The sequence below is a fragment of the Narcine bancroftii genome, chromosome 8, assembly GCF_036971445.1.
Source record: "Narcine bancroftii isolate sNarBan1 chromosome 8, sNarBan1.hap1, whole genome shotgun sequence".
NCBI classification, from domain to species: Eukaryota; Metazoa; Chordata; class Chondrichthyes; order Torpediniformes; family Narcinidae; genus Narcine; species Narcine bancroftii.
This window is the reverse complement of record NC_091476.1, coordinates 4472005-4486877: the sequence shown is the minus strand read 5'-3', so window position 1 is coordinate 4486877 and position 14873 is coordinate 4472005. Positions and strand designations below refer to the sequence as shown.

The following is a 14873-nucleotide window of genomic DNA, read 5'->3' as shown; positions in this document are numbered from 1 at the left end:
ATTATTGGACAACTATTTAAAATGGCTTTGATTTCACATAATACTGTTCGAAGATTGTCATCATTCAGTATTTGACTATTCAAAATGGAATTAAGAATTTTCTTGATTGATCTAATCATTCTTTCCCACACACCTCCATGATGTGATCCTGTGGGTGGGTTAAATATCTAATTATTTTTGAAGTAATGCATCGAGTCCACGCTGCTGAAGATCCAGCTGCGCTGGATGGGTCACGTCTCCAGAATGGAGGACCATCGCCTTCCCAAGATCGTGTTATATGGCGAGCTCTCCACTGGCCACCATGACAGAGGTGCACCAAAGAAAAGGTACAAGGACTGCCTAAAGAAATCTCTTGGTGCCTGCCACATTGACCACCGCCAGTGGGCTGATAACGCCTCAAACCGTGCATCTTGGCGCCTCACAGTTTGGCGGGCAGCAACCTCCTTTGAAGAAGACCGCAGAGCCCACCTCACTGACAAAAGGCAAAGGAGAAAAACCCAACACCCAACCCCAACCAACCAATTTTCCCTTGCAACCGCTGCAATCGTGTCTGCCTGTCCTGCATCGGACTTGTCAACCACAAACGAGCCTGCAGCTGACATGGACTTTTTACCCCCTCCATAAATCTTCGTCCGCGAAGCCAAGCCAAAGAATGTATCATGAATTTGATGTTGATTCTAATTTTGAATTGCTTTTCAAAACTCTAATTCCTGTAAAGTTAGATCCATTATCATTATCCATTACTTCAAGTCTGGCGATAAAACTTTGGAGAACATTGATAAAAGAGTCTCTATCAAATGATGACATTACTTCAATATGAATTGCTCTTGTAATCCAACAAATAAAAATAGCTCTGTATCATTTTTCAACACTTCTTCCTCATTTTACTTGCCAAGGACCAAAATAATCAACTCCCATGTATGTAAATGGGGGTTCATCAGGTGAAACTGTCTTGTGGCAAATCCACCATTTGTTGCTGTCAAAGTTTAGCATTTTCATGTTGACAATGAACACATTTTGATATAATTCTTTTGATTAATGTTGAAGCACCAAGTATCCAAAATTTCTGGTGTAATTCCGATAATGTGATTACAACAACCATGTCCTGTTTTCTCATGTATATGTTGAACAATCAATTCAGAAATATGAAATTCCTTAGCTATGATAATTGGATGTTTCACTTCTGGCATTATTGCTTTTTCCAATCTTACTCCTACTCTCAATAGTTTATTTACAAGAATATGGTTTAGCTTGTAAACGCGACTCGCCTTTTTGTAACATTCATATTCTTCTTAAATTTTGACAAAAATTAATTATTTCCGATTCAGCATTTGTCAATTCATCAACTGTTAGGTAACAGCTCTTTCGAGACTTCAGATTCTCTTTTTCGATAAAATGTAAAAACATAGTTTTTAATCTAAGAATCCATGCTACTGCCTTTTTCAAATGAAACTATGAAGAATAATAGCAAATTGAATAATCAGATCATTTTCATTTAAATATTTGAATAGTATTCACATTAGTGTTTTGGATTTCTGCATTGATTAATATGCAAAACCTTCTCAATGACATTTATTCTGTTAGTCACAAAGGTACGAATCCTCATGGTTTTGTTATTAATGTATTTAAGCACTGATGTAGTATCAGTCCAAAACATAGAATCTGCTAAACTCCACCTGTAATTCTTAATACAATGTCCATTTTGTTTGCCATAGTAGTGGCAGTCATTACCTTTCGAGGTGTGGTCATTGGCTTTAATGGAGCCACTCTGGCTTTTCCCATTACCAATCCACAATGTACTTGCTCTTGGTTATTTTGCAATACTAAATAACTGATAATACCATAACCACCTTGTGTCAGCAAAATAGTGTAACTTAGCAAATGTGCCAATTCCAAAGTCTGTAGGTTTAAAACATCTGTTGACTTCAAAACTTTCTAACATTTCAAAACTCGAAATCCAATTCATCCAATCTTGTGCGATGGAATCTGGTATAGTTTCATCCCATCCACATTGTTTTCTGCACAATTCTTGCAGAATTTTCTTGGCTATTAATATTTCTGGTGCCATTATTCCCAAAGGATCATAAATTCAGCTTAAGATCGAAAGAATACCTCTTCTTGTCAAAGGTCATTCTTTTAAAACCATTTTGAATTTGAAACAAGATTGAACACACCATTGTACTAGAATTCATTCGACAGGTAGAACGTCATAATCCAAATCAAGATGTTTTATCTCCTTTGCTCTTTCTGCCTCAGGAATAACAGCCAACACATCTCGACAGTTGCTAATCCGTTTTGTAAGGAAGAAACTGCCTTTATTACAGATCTCTTTTAACTCATGATAAAGATCTATTGCTTCTTTTTCAGAAACCATTGAAATAAGACCATCATCAACATAGAAGTTATTTCTGATTATGCTTTTCACTTGAGAACTAAATTGCTCTTCAACACATTTCCTGAGAGCAAAATTTGCACAACTCAGTGACAAAGTTACTCCAAATAAATGAGCTGTCATTTTATATTCAATCATATCTTTACTGTAATCGCCATTAGGCCACCATAACAATCGTAGAAAATCACGATCTTCTGATGGTACTTTCACTTGATGAAGCGTCGCTTCAATAACTGCAGCAATTACCAGAGGCACTTTATAAAATCTTATCAAAACACCTGTTAAAGTACTGGTTAAGTCTGGACCTTGTAAAAGTTGAGAATTCAATGAACCATGGTTGCTACTAATAATGCAAGAGATAAGCTATTACATTTCTGTAAGCCTTGCATCTGAAACTGAAGAAAGTTTCAATAATAATATACAGGCTTGAGCTGTTACTCTTTTAGTGGCTTTGAAGTGGGTTTTCCCCTACTTGATTAATTTATTAGAAAGAAGATGTTATCCTAAATAGATAGAGAGGGAATGGATTTCAGGAGGCATTTAATATTGTTCCCTACACTTCAAGTTTCAAGTGATATTTCTCAAGTATGGCCCTAAGTAAAGTCCTGTCAGTTTGGTGGTTAAAGTCAATAGTCTTTATTTTGTATGTGTTATTTGGGGGAAGAAATTGCCCAAGAAATAGCTTCAAATCATGAGTTTATAAATAACATCATGCATAATAACATCACGCAAACTGGTAAATGGAATAGAATGGAGCAAAATACTTAAAAGAAAAAAGCAAAAGGAAGGTTGACATGTATTGTGCATGAAGCAGGAATGTGCCTGAGACCAGAAATATAAGAGAGTTTGTGATTTTGAAAGATTTATCACTAAACCATCATGATTCTAAAACTGTTTTTGATTGTGTGACCACACCTGGAGTACTATGTACTCTTTTGGTCTGTCTTTTTCAAAAACACTATTATTAGAAGCTTGTGCAGAAAGGGACCATCTTATTGATACTAATAACTATGCAGTTAACATGAGTAAAATTGTCATTGTAATCTTTTCTTTTGAATAAAGCAGCCTGAGCGAGCAGTGTTAAAATTATGAAAGGTTTGGAATTGGGTCCAATATAGATTTTTGGAAAGTAGTCATTTTTTAAATTAAGAAAAGTTTAAATCGAAGATGTGAAAAAATACACAAAATAACTGGAAATATACTGAAGCTGGCAGAGGTTTTTAAGCCACTACTTCAAACAGGCATCGAGCAAGCAGACCCTCTTACCAGCTTGGAGCCATCAGAGGACCCGAGGAATGATTCAAAGCCATCAGAGGCTCAGACTACAAGCAGCTGGGCAGAGAGGAACCATGTGCAGATTGGAGCCCACAGAATCATGGAACACTTCAGCTCAGAAACGGGCCATTCAGCCCATCTAATCTGTGCTGAACTATTACTCTACCTAGTCACATTGACCTGGACTATAGCCCTCTATACCACTCCCATCCATGTTCTTACCCAATTTATTCTTAAATATTAAAATTGAGCCCACATTCACCACTTCACTTGGCAGCTCCCAGTACTCTGTGGAGTTCCCCTTAAACCAGTGGTTTTCCAACTTTTTCTTTCCACTCACCTACCACTTTAAGTATTCCTTATGCCATAGGTATTCTGTGATTATTAAGATATATTTAAGGTTGTAGGTGAGTGAAAAGAAAAAGTTGGAAAACTTTTTGGCGACGCTGTCGGGGTCACTGTAACAGCAGCGCAGCCACTGGTGCAAACTTGCAGGGATTGAGGAGTGGAGTTAAAAGAGCTCCTGCAGGGTCCAACCACCCATTTATCTGCTGTCAGCTCTGCACAGTCTTTGAAAAGCAGCAAATGACAGTTTTATTTAAAATGCGACTTTCTGTGCCTGAGATGGTGGCACCTCTGATTGACAGCAGGCATAAGGAGTGGCATGCTGTTGGGGAGCAGAGGACTGGAGCAGAGCACCAGAAAACGGGGAGACGATCCCATCTGAGAAAGAGAAGCAGAGGAGATGACCCACGGGGCAGTGAGTATGGCGGCAGACCAGTAAAGGGGCTCTGTGGCTGAAAGACCAGTGCATGTTGTGGGCTGCTGGTGACTCGAGGCGAGGAACCCACGGAGGCTGTGGGCTGCTGGAGACTGCTGTCGGGAGGCTCTCGAGACTGGCTTGAAACTGGCTGAAGGGGTACCAAGTATTGGAGCCAGGATGCGAGGGGGCGCTAAATGTTTTCTGACCATGTTGGAGGTTCGGATCTGGAGCTCAGATTGCTATTGGTTTGGACTGGACTCTAGTCATGGAGGCAGAGGAAGCACTGGAGGTGAATCTACGGATGCTCCATAACTCTGGGAAACTCTTTTGCTTCTCTTTATCTGACGGTAAAAAGTGCTGTAGGTAATTTCTGCTGATGGTGAATCTGTCTGCCTTCAAATTCCTGGGTGTCGATGTCTCCAAGGATCTGTCTTGGAGCCTCCACGTTGATGCGATCACAAAGAAGGCTCACGAGCACCTATACTTTTGTGAGGCAGTTCAGTATGTCACCGAAAACTCTTATAAACTTCGACAGGTATACTGTGGAGTGCATTCTAGCTAGTTGCATCACTGCCTGGTCTAAAGGCGAGCACTCAGCAGCACATGGACATCTTTTTCCCGCTGCCATCAGATTCTTGAATAATCAATGAACTGAAGACACTGCCTTACTTTTCATGCACTCTTATTATTTTTTAGAGTAATGTCATAAGATTGTTGTAATATATATGTTTGCACAATGATGATGTTACAAAAGACTGAAGTTCATGACAATTAAAACATTGTTTTAATTGTATCCAAATGACTTGTTATGTGCATGGTTTCATAACTCCAAAAGAAATGAGCCAATTTCATTTTTTCCTCAAAAAAAAATTTTTCAGTAACAATTTGATCTAGAGCAATGATTCTCAACCCTTTTTCCCCTAGAGCATTTTTGGCATAGGGATTATTTAGAGTTATGCGAGTAGAAAGAAAAAGTTTGAAAACGACTGCCTTCAGCTTTTGTCCTTTCTGCCTTAACCCATGTCCTCTAGTTGGTATCTCATCTAATCTCAGTGGGGAAAAAAAATCCTACTTGCATTTACTTCAGCGATAAACCTCATAATTTTGTATACTGCTATCAAATCTCCTCTCATTTTTTTTTCATATCAGAGAATAAACTCTAACCTGTTGTATCTTGCTTTGTAACAAAGTTCCTCAAATCTGACATCCTAATAAATCTTCTTTGGACTCTTTCAATCTTGATTGCTATCTTTCAAGTAGTTAGGTACCAAAACTGCACATAATACTCCAAATTTTGGCCTCACCATCATGTTGTACAATTGACCATAATATCCTAACTCCAATACTTAGTGCATTGATTTATGAAGTTCAATATGCCAAAAGCTTCCTTTACCATACTATTTACCTGAGAAGCTGCTTTCAGGAAATGTTTATCTGCATTCCCAAATGGCTTTGTTGTACTACACTCCTCAGTGCCCTGCCATTTACTGTGTATGTCCAACCATGATTTGTCATTCCAAAATGCAACATCTCACGTTTGTCTGCATTACATTCAATCTGCCATTTTTCTAGCTGGGCCCAATTCCCTCTGCAAGCTTTGAAAGCCTTCCTCATTGTCTACAACAGCTCCAATATTAATAATAGATGACAGGCAACAGTGGATTCAACACTGATTGCTGAAGCACACTACTAGTTGCAGGCCTCCAGTCTGAAAAACAATCATCCACTGCCACTCTCTGGCTTCTCCATTTTCAGTAGAGTGATTCCTGCAATTCCATTGTAATTGCAGATAGTTAACAAAATTGAACAAAAAATATGACAAAACAAATTTATAATTCACACCTCTATCAAGCATGTATGAAGAAATAATTGACTTCTAATGTCACAAACTGCTATTTTGATCTTTCTCTTCACTTTCTCTTGCATATAACCAATGGACCTGCAACTTGCTCTTTAAATCCATTTTCTGTTGAGTTGCTAACCATTCAGCATCTCTTCCTGATCACGTTCGTTAATAGTGTTCACGGGTTCTCTTTCCTTGGCTACTGTCGTCTTCCCGTGAAGTTTTCTTATTCCAATATCCTTTGCAAAACCAGGTCGTCATGTATGTCCTCACAAATTATTCTATGCCTTTAATTCCCTTAACTCATTCTTCAACCTTCTGCCTTGCTGAACATTAAAGTGTTCTTTGTTAAAAGTCACAATGACATTTTTTTGATGACTGTAACTGGCGTCTAATCCTCCTCATCTTTAAACACAAAACCATCCTCCAAAAGCATTACCTGGCCGGGGGGGAGGGGGGAGAGACCTGCCATCAATCATTTTTTTATCAAAGCCTATCAAAGAATTGATTGCAAGATCAGGGCCATTACTTGTGTACCCGTTCAGTTCCGGGAACTACATGGGAAAATTGTCAGAGAAATAGTATCCTGTACTGAATTTAGATGGAAGAGCCTATCTTTCCTTTAAAATTAGGTCTTTTGACACAAATGAAAGTAACTTTTCTTTTCCTCAGCCAACAAGTGGGTGTAGGTGGGGTGGGACACAGGAGATATGCACATCTTAGTGGTTATTCAGTCGGCAATAAATTAAACTGACTTCCACTCTACTCGTTGGGAGTGCAAGCATAGTACATTATATGACATGTATCCAATACGTAAATTTCACTAAACCCTCCGAATGTTTTAAGTTTATTTGGCTCAGAATACCTAGTACAGTGAGAAGGGTTCTTCTGCAAACAGACCAATAGGTGAACTTTAGCATGACATACAGCAGTCTTCAGAGTACAAGATTACAATGAAAAAGATCAATTGGCATCAAACAAAGCAGCCTGAAACCACTGTTCTGGAGTTCATTCTGGAGCCTGATGATATTGTCCCAGATTGCATTCAATGGTTATTTGATTTTTTAAAAATTCCATAAGATAAAATTGTAAATGTATTAGTATGCATGTTAGCATCGTGGATACTCCAGCACTGTTACTGCACTGGTGACTCGGGTTCAAATCCTGTAAGGAGTTTGTATGTTCTCCCCGTTTCTACATGGATTTCCTCTATTACTCCAATTTCATTCTACCCTTCAAAGTAGGTAGGGGTTGCAGGTTAATTGGGGTATTTAGGCAGCATGAGGTCATGGACTGGAGGGGTCTGTTACTGTGCTGTATGAGTAAACTTAAATTCAAACATTTAAATTTGAAATTTATCCATTTAAATCTGTATCTGTTGAACCTGATAAAATAAGGTTATGATTTGCTGTACATGAAATAGTTATAAATGCATTTTAACTTCATGTATATTAAAGTATTGGAAAATGATTTGAAAATACTGAGTTGCATCCCCTTTCTAATTTCTCACGTTCTGTTTTTATTTACATTCATTAATTATTTATGAAATGAATAAAACAGTGCAATTTGAGGGTTCTAGATTCATAGTTCTGTTCAAAAACAGTCCAGTCATGAAATCAATAAGAATATTGAATGATTCACTCTCATAGTATGTTAAGGATAAAACTTTTAAGTTTAAAAATACCTACAATATGTTTTTTTTTTAAATTTAAGATCGGATAATACAAGGAATCTCAGTCTTCAGATGGATTACTTTTTCCAACCTCAGAAAACCTGTCTCATTTGTGGAGATGAGGCATCTGGATGTCATTATGGAGCACTCACTTGTGGCAGTTGCAAAGTGTTCTTCAAGAGGGCAGCTGAAGGTACAAACACCAAGTTATCGTATCTTTCTTTGATCATGGAAAGTTAGATAATACTGATTTGTGTTCAGAGGTTGCAGTTAAATTGAAGTCGTTGCTTTGTGTGATGATTTATGTCAACAACTTACTTCTATGTAACTGAGATTAAAACTCTACAGGCTTCCATATTTTGGAAATGATTAAGTTATTTTAAAACTTTAAATCTATCTAATGGATGTTAGATTCAGAATTTATTGTCATGAACATGTCATGAAATTCTTTGTTTTTCAGCAGCGTTACGGGTGTAAAATTGTTATAAATTACATTTTAAAAATAAATATATTAGTGCAAACTAATGTTAGGTTATGTCTGTGGTTCATTGTCCATTCAGAAATTTGATGGCAGAGGGGTAGAGGCTGTTTCTATACTGTTGGGTACTCATCTTCAGGCTCCTGTACCTTGCTGATGGTAGCAGTGTGAAGAGGGCATGACGGTGAGAGTCCTTGTTTTCTTGAGACGCTGCCTTTTGTAGATGTTCTTAATGTAGTGAAGGCTGATGCCCATGATGGCACTGGTTGAGTTCACAACAATCTGTTGCCTTTTACTGTCCTGTGCAATGGCATGTCCATACCAGACAGTGATGCAGTCAGAATGCTCTCCATGGTACAGCTGTAGAAATTTGCAAGTCTTTAGTGACATAACAAATGTCGTCAAACTCCTTGTGAAGTATAGCCCCTAGGGAGCCTTCTTGTGATTGCGACAACATGATGTTGATACCCAGGAATTTGAAGTTCTTGACCCTTTCCACTGCTGACCTATTGTGTACTGGCTTGTGTTCTCCAGATTTGCCTCTCCTTAATCCACAGTTTGCTTTAGTTTTGCTAACATTGAATGCAAAGTTCTTGTGACACCACTCAACCAGCTGATTTATCTCACTCGTGTACACTTGCTCATTATTGTCTGTGCTTCCGCAGACAACTGTGGTATCATCGGTCAATTTGTAGATGTCGTTTTGAATTATAACTAGCCGCACAGTCAGTGATATCGAGCAAGTAGAGTAGTGTGCTAAGCATGGATCCTTGAGGTGCGTCTGTGTGATTATGAGTGAAGAGGAGACATGTTTTCCAATTCCTACTGATGGTCTTCCATGAGAAAATCAAGGATACAGTTGCAGAGAGAGGTGCAAATGTTGAGGCTTTGAAGCTTACTGACCAGTTTTGAGGGTATGATGGTGTTGAAAGCAGAGCTGTAATTGATGAATAGTAGTCTGATGTACATGTTGCTGTTTTGGTGAGGAGGGGGTGGTGTAGCTCTGTTGAAAAGAACCACATTAAATCATGACAAATGGGTGGCAAAGGATCAGAGAAAATAGAATCATTATGGGTTAAGAAATAGCAAGGGTAAAAGTATGCTGTTGCCGGTTATATACAGACCTTCAAACGGTAGCTGGGATGCGAACAACAAAGTACAACAGCAAATAGAAAGCATGTGTTAGAAGGGCAATGTTATGGTAGTAATTGGGGAATTTTAACATCCAAGTATATTGTGGAAAACTAGGTTAGGACTGGATCGCAAGAGAGAGATTTTGTAGAATGCCTACAGGATAGCTTTTTAGAGCAGCTTGTTAATGAGCCCTTGAGGGTAATTGGCTGTACTGGGTTGGGTGTTGAGCAATGCACCTGTGGTGATGAGAGATCTTTTAGTAAACTAATCAGTAGTGTGAAAGAATAAGTTATACGAATATGCTTAATGAAGGATGGATTAAATAAGAATACTGCTTATGCAATAATGGAAATATAATTGCCTCATGAACATCTGTGCCACAGTGAGATAATAGCTAACTTCACAATTATGTCATTAAGCCTTGGGTTCAAGACACTCTGACTTTCTCAGACATTTATAGACATTACAGGGTAACATGTAATGGTAAACACAAAATGCAGGTGTGTGAAACTTGTTAGGGTCTCATGCAGACCCCTCCCTAAATTGTGTATAAATGTACAATTAACACTCTGATGCTTTGAGTATATAGGTCTCAGTGCAGAGAATGAGTCGCTGATCTCTTGAATCCCCTCACTCCCACATAGTGTTACAAAAGGTTAATAAAGAAGCTTTTGAACATTTATTTGGTTCTGCTATGTTTTCTGGTGTTCGTTTCCGTACAGTGCGGGCTGACCTTAACAGTAGGGGGCAATGATCACAATTTGATTGAGTTTAATTTGAAATTTAACAAGGAAGAAATAAAGTCAAATGTGGTGGAATTTCAATGGAGTAGAGGGAATTACAGTTGCATGAAAGAGTAACTGGCTAAAGCAGAATGGAAGGGGGCTCAGGTGGGGAAGAAGGCAGAGCAGCAATGGATGTTTTCTGCAAGAAATGGGAAAAATTTAAGATAAATACATACCAAAGAAGAGGAAATATATGAGTAGAAAAATGTCACAACTGTGGCTGATTGGAGATGTCAAAGCCAGCAAGAAAGCAAAGGGTTATACAAGGAAGTTAAAAAATTGAGGGAAGATAAAGGAATTGGGAAGTTTTAAAAAACTTGCAGAAAGAATTTCAATTTTCCAAACATAGATTGGGAAACGCAGTCGGTAAAAGGGCAAGATGGATTAATATTTATGCATTGTATTCAGGATTGCTTTTTGCAGCAATATGTTGAGACGCCAACGAGAGGGGGAGCGGTGTTAGATCTGTTGTTTGGGAATGCAATGGGGCAGGTGACCGAGGTAACCGTTGGAGAAAACTTCGGATCCAGTGATCATGGGTCCATTAGCTTTAGCTTAATGATGGAAAGGGATAGGTCGGGTCCGAGGTTGAAGGTCTTCGAGTGGGGAAAGCCAGATTTGGAGAAATGAGAAAGGATTTGCAGAGAGTTGAGTGGGTTGATCTTTGTGCCGGAAAGGATGTAGAGGAAATTTGGGGAGCATTTAGGGGTGAGATTTTGAGAGTATAGGATCTTTATGTTCCAGTCAGAGCCAAGGGGAAGACTAAAGTTTTGAGGGAGCTGTGGTTTTCTGGTGAAATTAAGAAATATTTTTTAAAAAAAAAACAAGGGATTGAGGAGCTGTATGGTTGTTACTTAGATTGCAAGAAGAACCTTAAGAGGGAAATTAGAAAGGCAAAAAGAAGGTATGAGGAGTCCATAGCTAATAAGGCGAAGGTGAATCCTAAGGGTTTTTAACAGATATGTGAACAGTAAAATGAGGATTAAGGATAGAATAGATCCACTGGATGATGGGACCAGTGAACTATGTCAGGAAATGTATGAGATGGGAGAAATATTGAACAATTTTTTCTCATCCATATTCAAGAGGGAAAAGGACATTGGGCTGTAGGAGATAAGAGAGGCAAAGGGCTTAGTTATGGAAAGAATAGGGATTAGTAAAGCGAGAGTTTTGGAGTTTCTAGGGTCAATTAAGGTGGGTAAGTCTCCTGGTCCTGATGGGATTTTTACCAGGACTTTAAGGGAGGTCAGGAAACAAATAGCAGGGTCACTGACGGTGATTTTTCAAAGATCACTGGAGGAGGGGGTGGTCCCACAGGATTGAAGGGTTGATAATGTAGTTCCATTGTTCAAAAAAGGCAGTAGGTGAAGGCCAAGTAATTATCGGGCAGTAAGTTTGACTTCGGTGGTGGGAAGGTTATGGAGGGTATTCTTTGAGATAGTATACACACATATCTGGATGGGCAGAGATTGATTAGGGGCACCCAGCATGGGTTTGTAAAAGGAAAGTCATGTTTGACAAACCATGTTGAGTTTTTTGAGGAAGTGACAGAAAAGGTGGATGAAGGTAGAGCGGTGGATGTGATCTATTTGGATTTTAGTAAGGCTTTTGATCAGGTTCCGCATGGAAGGTTAATAAGGAAGGTTCAGTCACTAGGAATTAGTAGAGAGATTGTGACATGGGTTCAGAAGTGGCTGGGAGATGGACAGCAGAGAGTCATGGTGGACAACTGTATGTCAGGTTGGAAGCCTGTGACAAGCGGGGTTCCTCAGGAATTGGTGCTGGGTGCCTTGTTGTTTATCATTTATATTAATGATTTAGAGGAGGGTGTGGTTAACTGGGTAAGCAAATTTGTGGATGATATGAAAATAGGGGGAGTGGTGGGTAGTGAGGGTAGATTTTCTTGGATTAGAGAAGGATTTAGTTTGTTTGGAAGAATGGGCTGAAAGATGGCAGATGGAATTCAATGTAGACAAGTGTGAGGTGTTGCATTTTGGTAAATATAACCAGAACAGGACATACACAGTTAAGGGGAGGATATTGAGGCATGCAGAGGAGCAAAGGGACCTGGGGGTTATGGTACAGAGTTCACTGAAAGTGGATTCCCATGTAGACAGGGTGGTTAAGAAGGCATATGGTATGCTGACCTTCATAAATCATAGTATAGAGTATAGGAGCTAGGAGGTGATGCTGCAGCTGTTTATGGCATTGGTGAGGCCAGGTTTGGAGTACTGTGCTCAGTTCTGGTCTCCAAATTATAGAAAGGATATAGATAAGGTGGAGAGGGTGCAGAGAAGGTTTACAAGGATGTTGTCTGGCTTACAGCATCTGGATTACAAAGAGAAATTAAGGACACTGGGACTTTATTCATTGGAACGTAGACAACTGAGAGGGAACTTCATAGAGCTATTTAAAATTATGAAAGGTATAGATAGACTAGACACAAACAGACTCTTTCCCCTGAGGGCAGGGGAGGTTGGAACAAGAGGCCATGAGTTAAGGATAAGGGGGAAACACTTGAGGAGAAATATTAGAGGTGGCTTTTTCACTCAGTGAGTGGTGGCAGAATGGAATGAACTTCCGAATGAGATAGTTGCGTCAGGGTGGTTATGTGGAACTAAAAAAAACTCAAAAGGAGGGAAAAGGTAAAGTATGAATGTAGGCTAGCAAATTATATCAATTCTGAATCTACTGGTTCATTGTTGGTTGAAGCTGTGTAAACAGCCATAAAACCTGATTGATTCTTCAATGAAATATTGAAGACAATGCTGTTGACTGAGAGAAATACCTGCATAATCTGTTGAAACAAACAGGCTCTTGGTTCAATGACCTGTGCAGGCAGATGAGAGGCATTGACTCAGAGATGGTTTTGGAAGAGAATTTCAAACAAAGTCAACAGTGAGGTCATCATGTGATTGAGGAGACATCTTTAATATTGGACTAATTTTCATGTGAGGTCAGAATGCAGTAACATTCTGCAAGGAAAGAACTACTTGTATTGTCCTTGTCAAGGGACGAATACAATTACAGTAGCTTCTGAAAGGATGGCCACTTTGCTGCTTCTCTTGGTCAAGAGAGAGAGCAGTGCTGCGGGGCATTTTAAATTGCCACTTGTGACTGACTCAATTGGAGTAAAAGAAAGCAAAATCAATCTTGTTTCTGGATCATAACCATTGTGATCATTACTTTGTCAGATTTCTACCCAAGTTTATGAATTAATTGTGTGAAACACAGATACTGTTACCTCCACGCAAGAGAGAGAAATAATTTGTTTGAAGAAACAATTCTCTGATAAGAACTCTACAAGAATTTTGTGAGTTTTGAGAAGTCTTGTGCCTCACACCAACTCCATAATAACTTTTGAGCAACAATGTAAAGAATCTGAGTTTCAATGTAAAAGTGACAGAACTTTAAAGATTGGTCCTTTTTACAATAACGCCTAAACTGGAATGGATTTAGGAACATGCATGCTCGCTCACTCATTCACAATTAATAGTTCATAATATTTTTTTTAAAGATACCATTGTCTTGGTTTATTTCTATTGTTCCTGGTCTAAGTCGTAACAGAAACAAAAACTCTATTCTCAAAAATCCACTTATTGAAAATCCACTTATCTAGTACATCCTTGCCAGAACACAACTTTTCCCAATTTCTGGATTGTAGTCTAGTCTCAACCCAGACCTTTCCTTCTCCATAATTAACTTGAAACTAATGGCTTGATGATCACTGAACTGAATATGTTTCCCTACACATACTTCTGTCACTTGTCCTGTCTCATTCCCTAAAAGGAAATTCTGTATTGCATTCTCTCTGGTTGGTACCTCTATATATGGATTTAGATAACTTTCTGAAACATATTTCACAAACTCCAAGCCATCCAGCCCTTTTACAGTATGCGAGTCCCAGTCAATATGTAGAAAATTAAAATCCCCGACTATCACAACCTTGTGTTTCCTGCAGCTGCCTGCTATCTCTGCAGATTTTCTCCTTCAATTCTCATTGAGTATTGAACAGTCTATAGTACAACCTGTTCCTCAGTTCCGCTCATATAGCCTCACTAGATGAGCTCTCTGGTCTGTCCTGCCTGAGCACAGCTGTGATATTTTTTTTACCCTACGAACAATGTTAATCTCCCCATTTCCTCTGTTCTATCATGTCTAAAGCAATGGAAGCGTGGAACATTGAGCTGCCAGTCTTGTCCCTCCTTCAACTAAGTTTCACTAATGGCCACCATGTTATAATTCCATGTACCAACCCACGCTCAAAACTCATCTGCCTTTCCTACAATATTCCTTGAAATAGATGCACCTCACCACATACAATCTGCTGCCTTCTAATAGTGCATACAATTTTCATCTCATCCTTTCTCTCATCCACTCCTATTTGCTCTGGCACTCTGGTTCCAATCCCCCTGAAAATCTAGTTTAAACCTCCAGAGTAGCACTAGCAAATCTTCCCAAAAGAATATTAGTCTCCCTCCAGTTCAGATCCAAACAATCCCATCGGAATGGGTCCCACCATCCCTGGAAG

General features: G+C 39.0%; 1 protein-coding gene across 6 annotated transcripts in view; it reads left to right on the top strand.

The window, feature by feature from the left end:
- ar (androgen receptor) overlaps nucleotides 1–14873 on the top strand; it is a 123038-nt gene that overhangs the window by 21767 nt on the left and 86398 nt on the right. For all 6 annotated transcript variants that reach the window (XM_069892721.1, XM_069892723.1, XM_069892724.1 and 3 more), the window contains exon 2: nucleotides 7987–8138. In XM_069892721.1, coding sequence (XP_069748822.1) covers nucleotides 7987–8138 — 152 coding nt within the window. The remainder of the gene's footprint in view (nucleotides 1–7986; nucleotides 8139–14873) is intronic.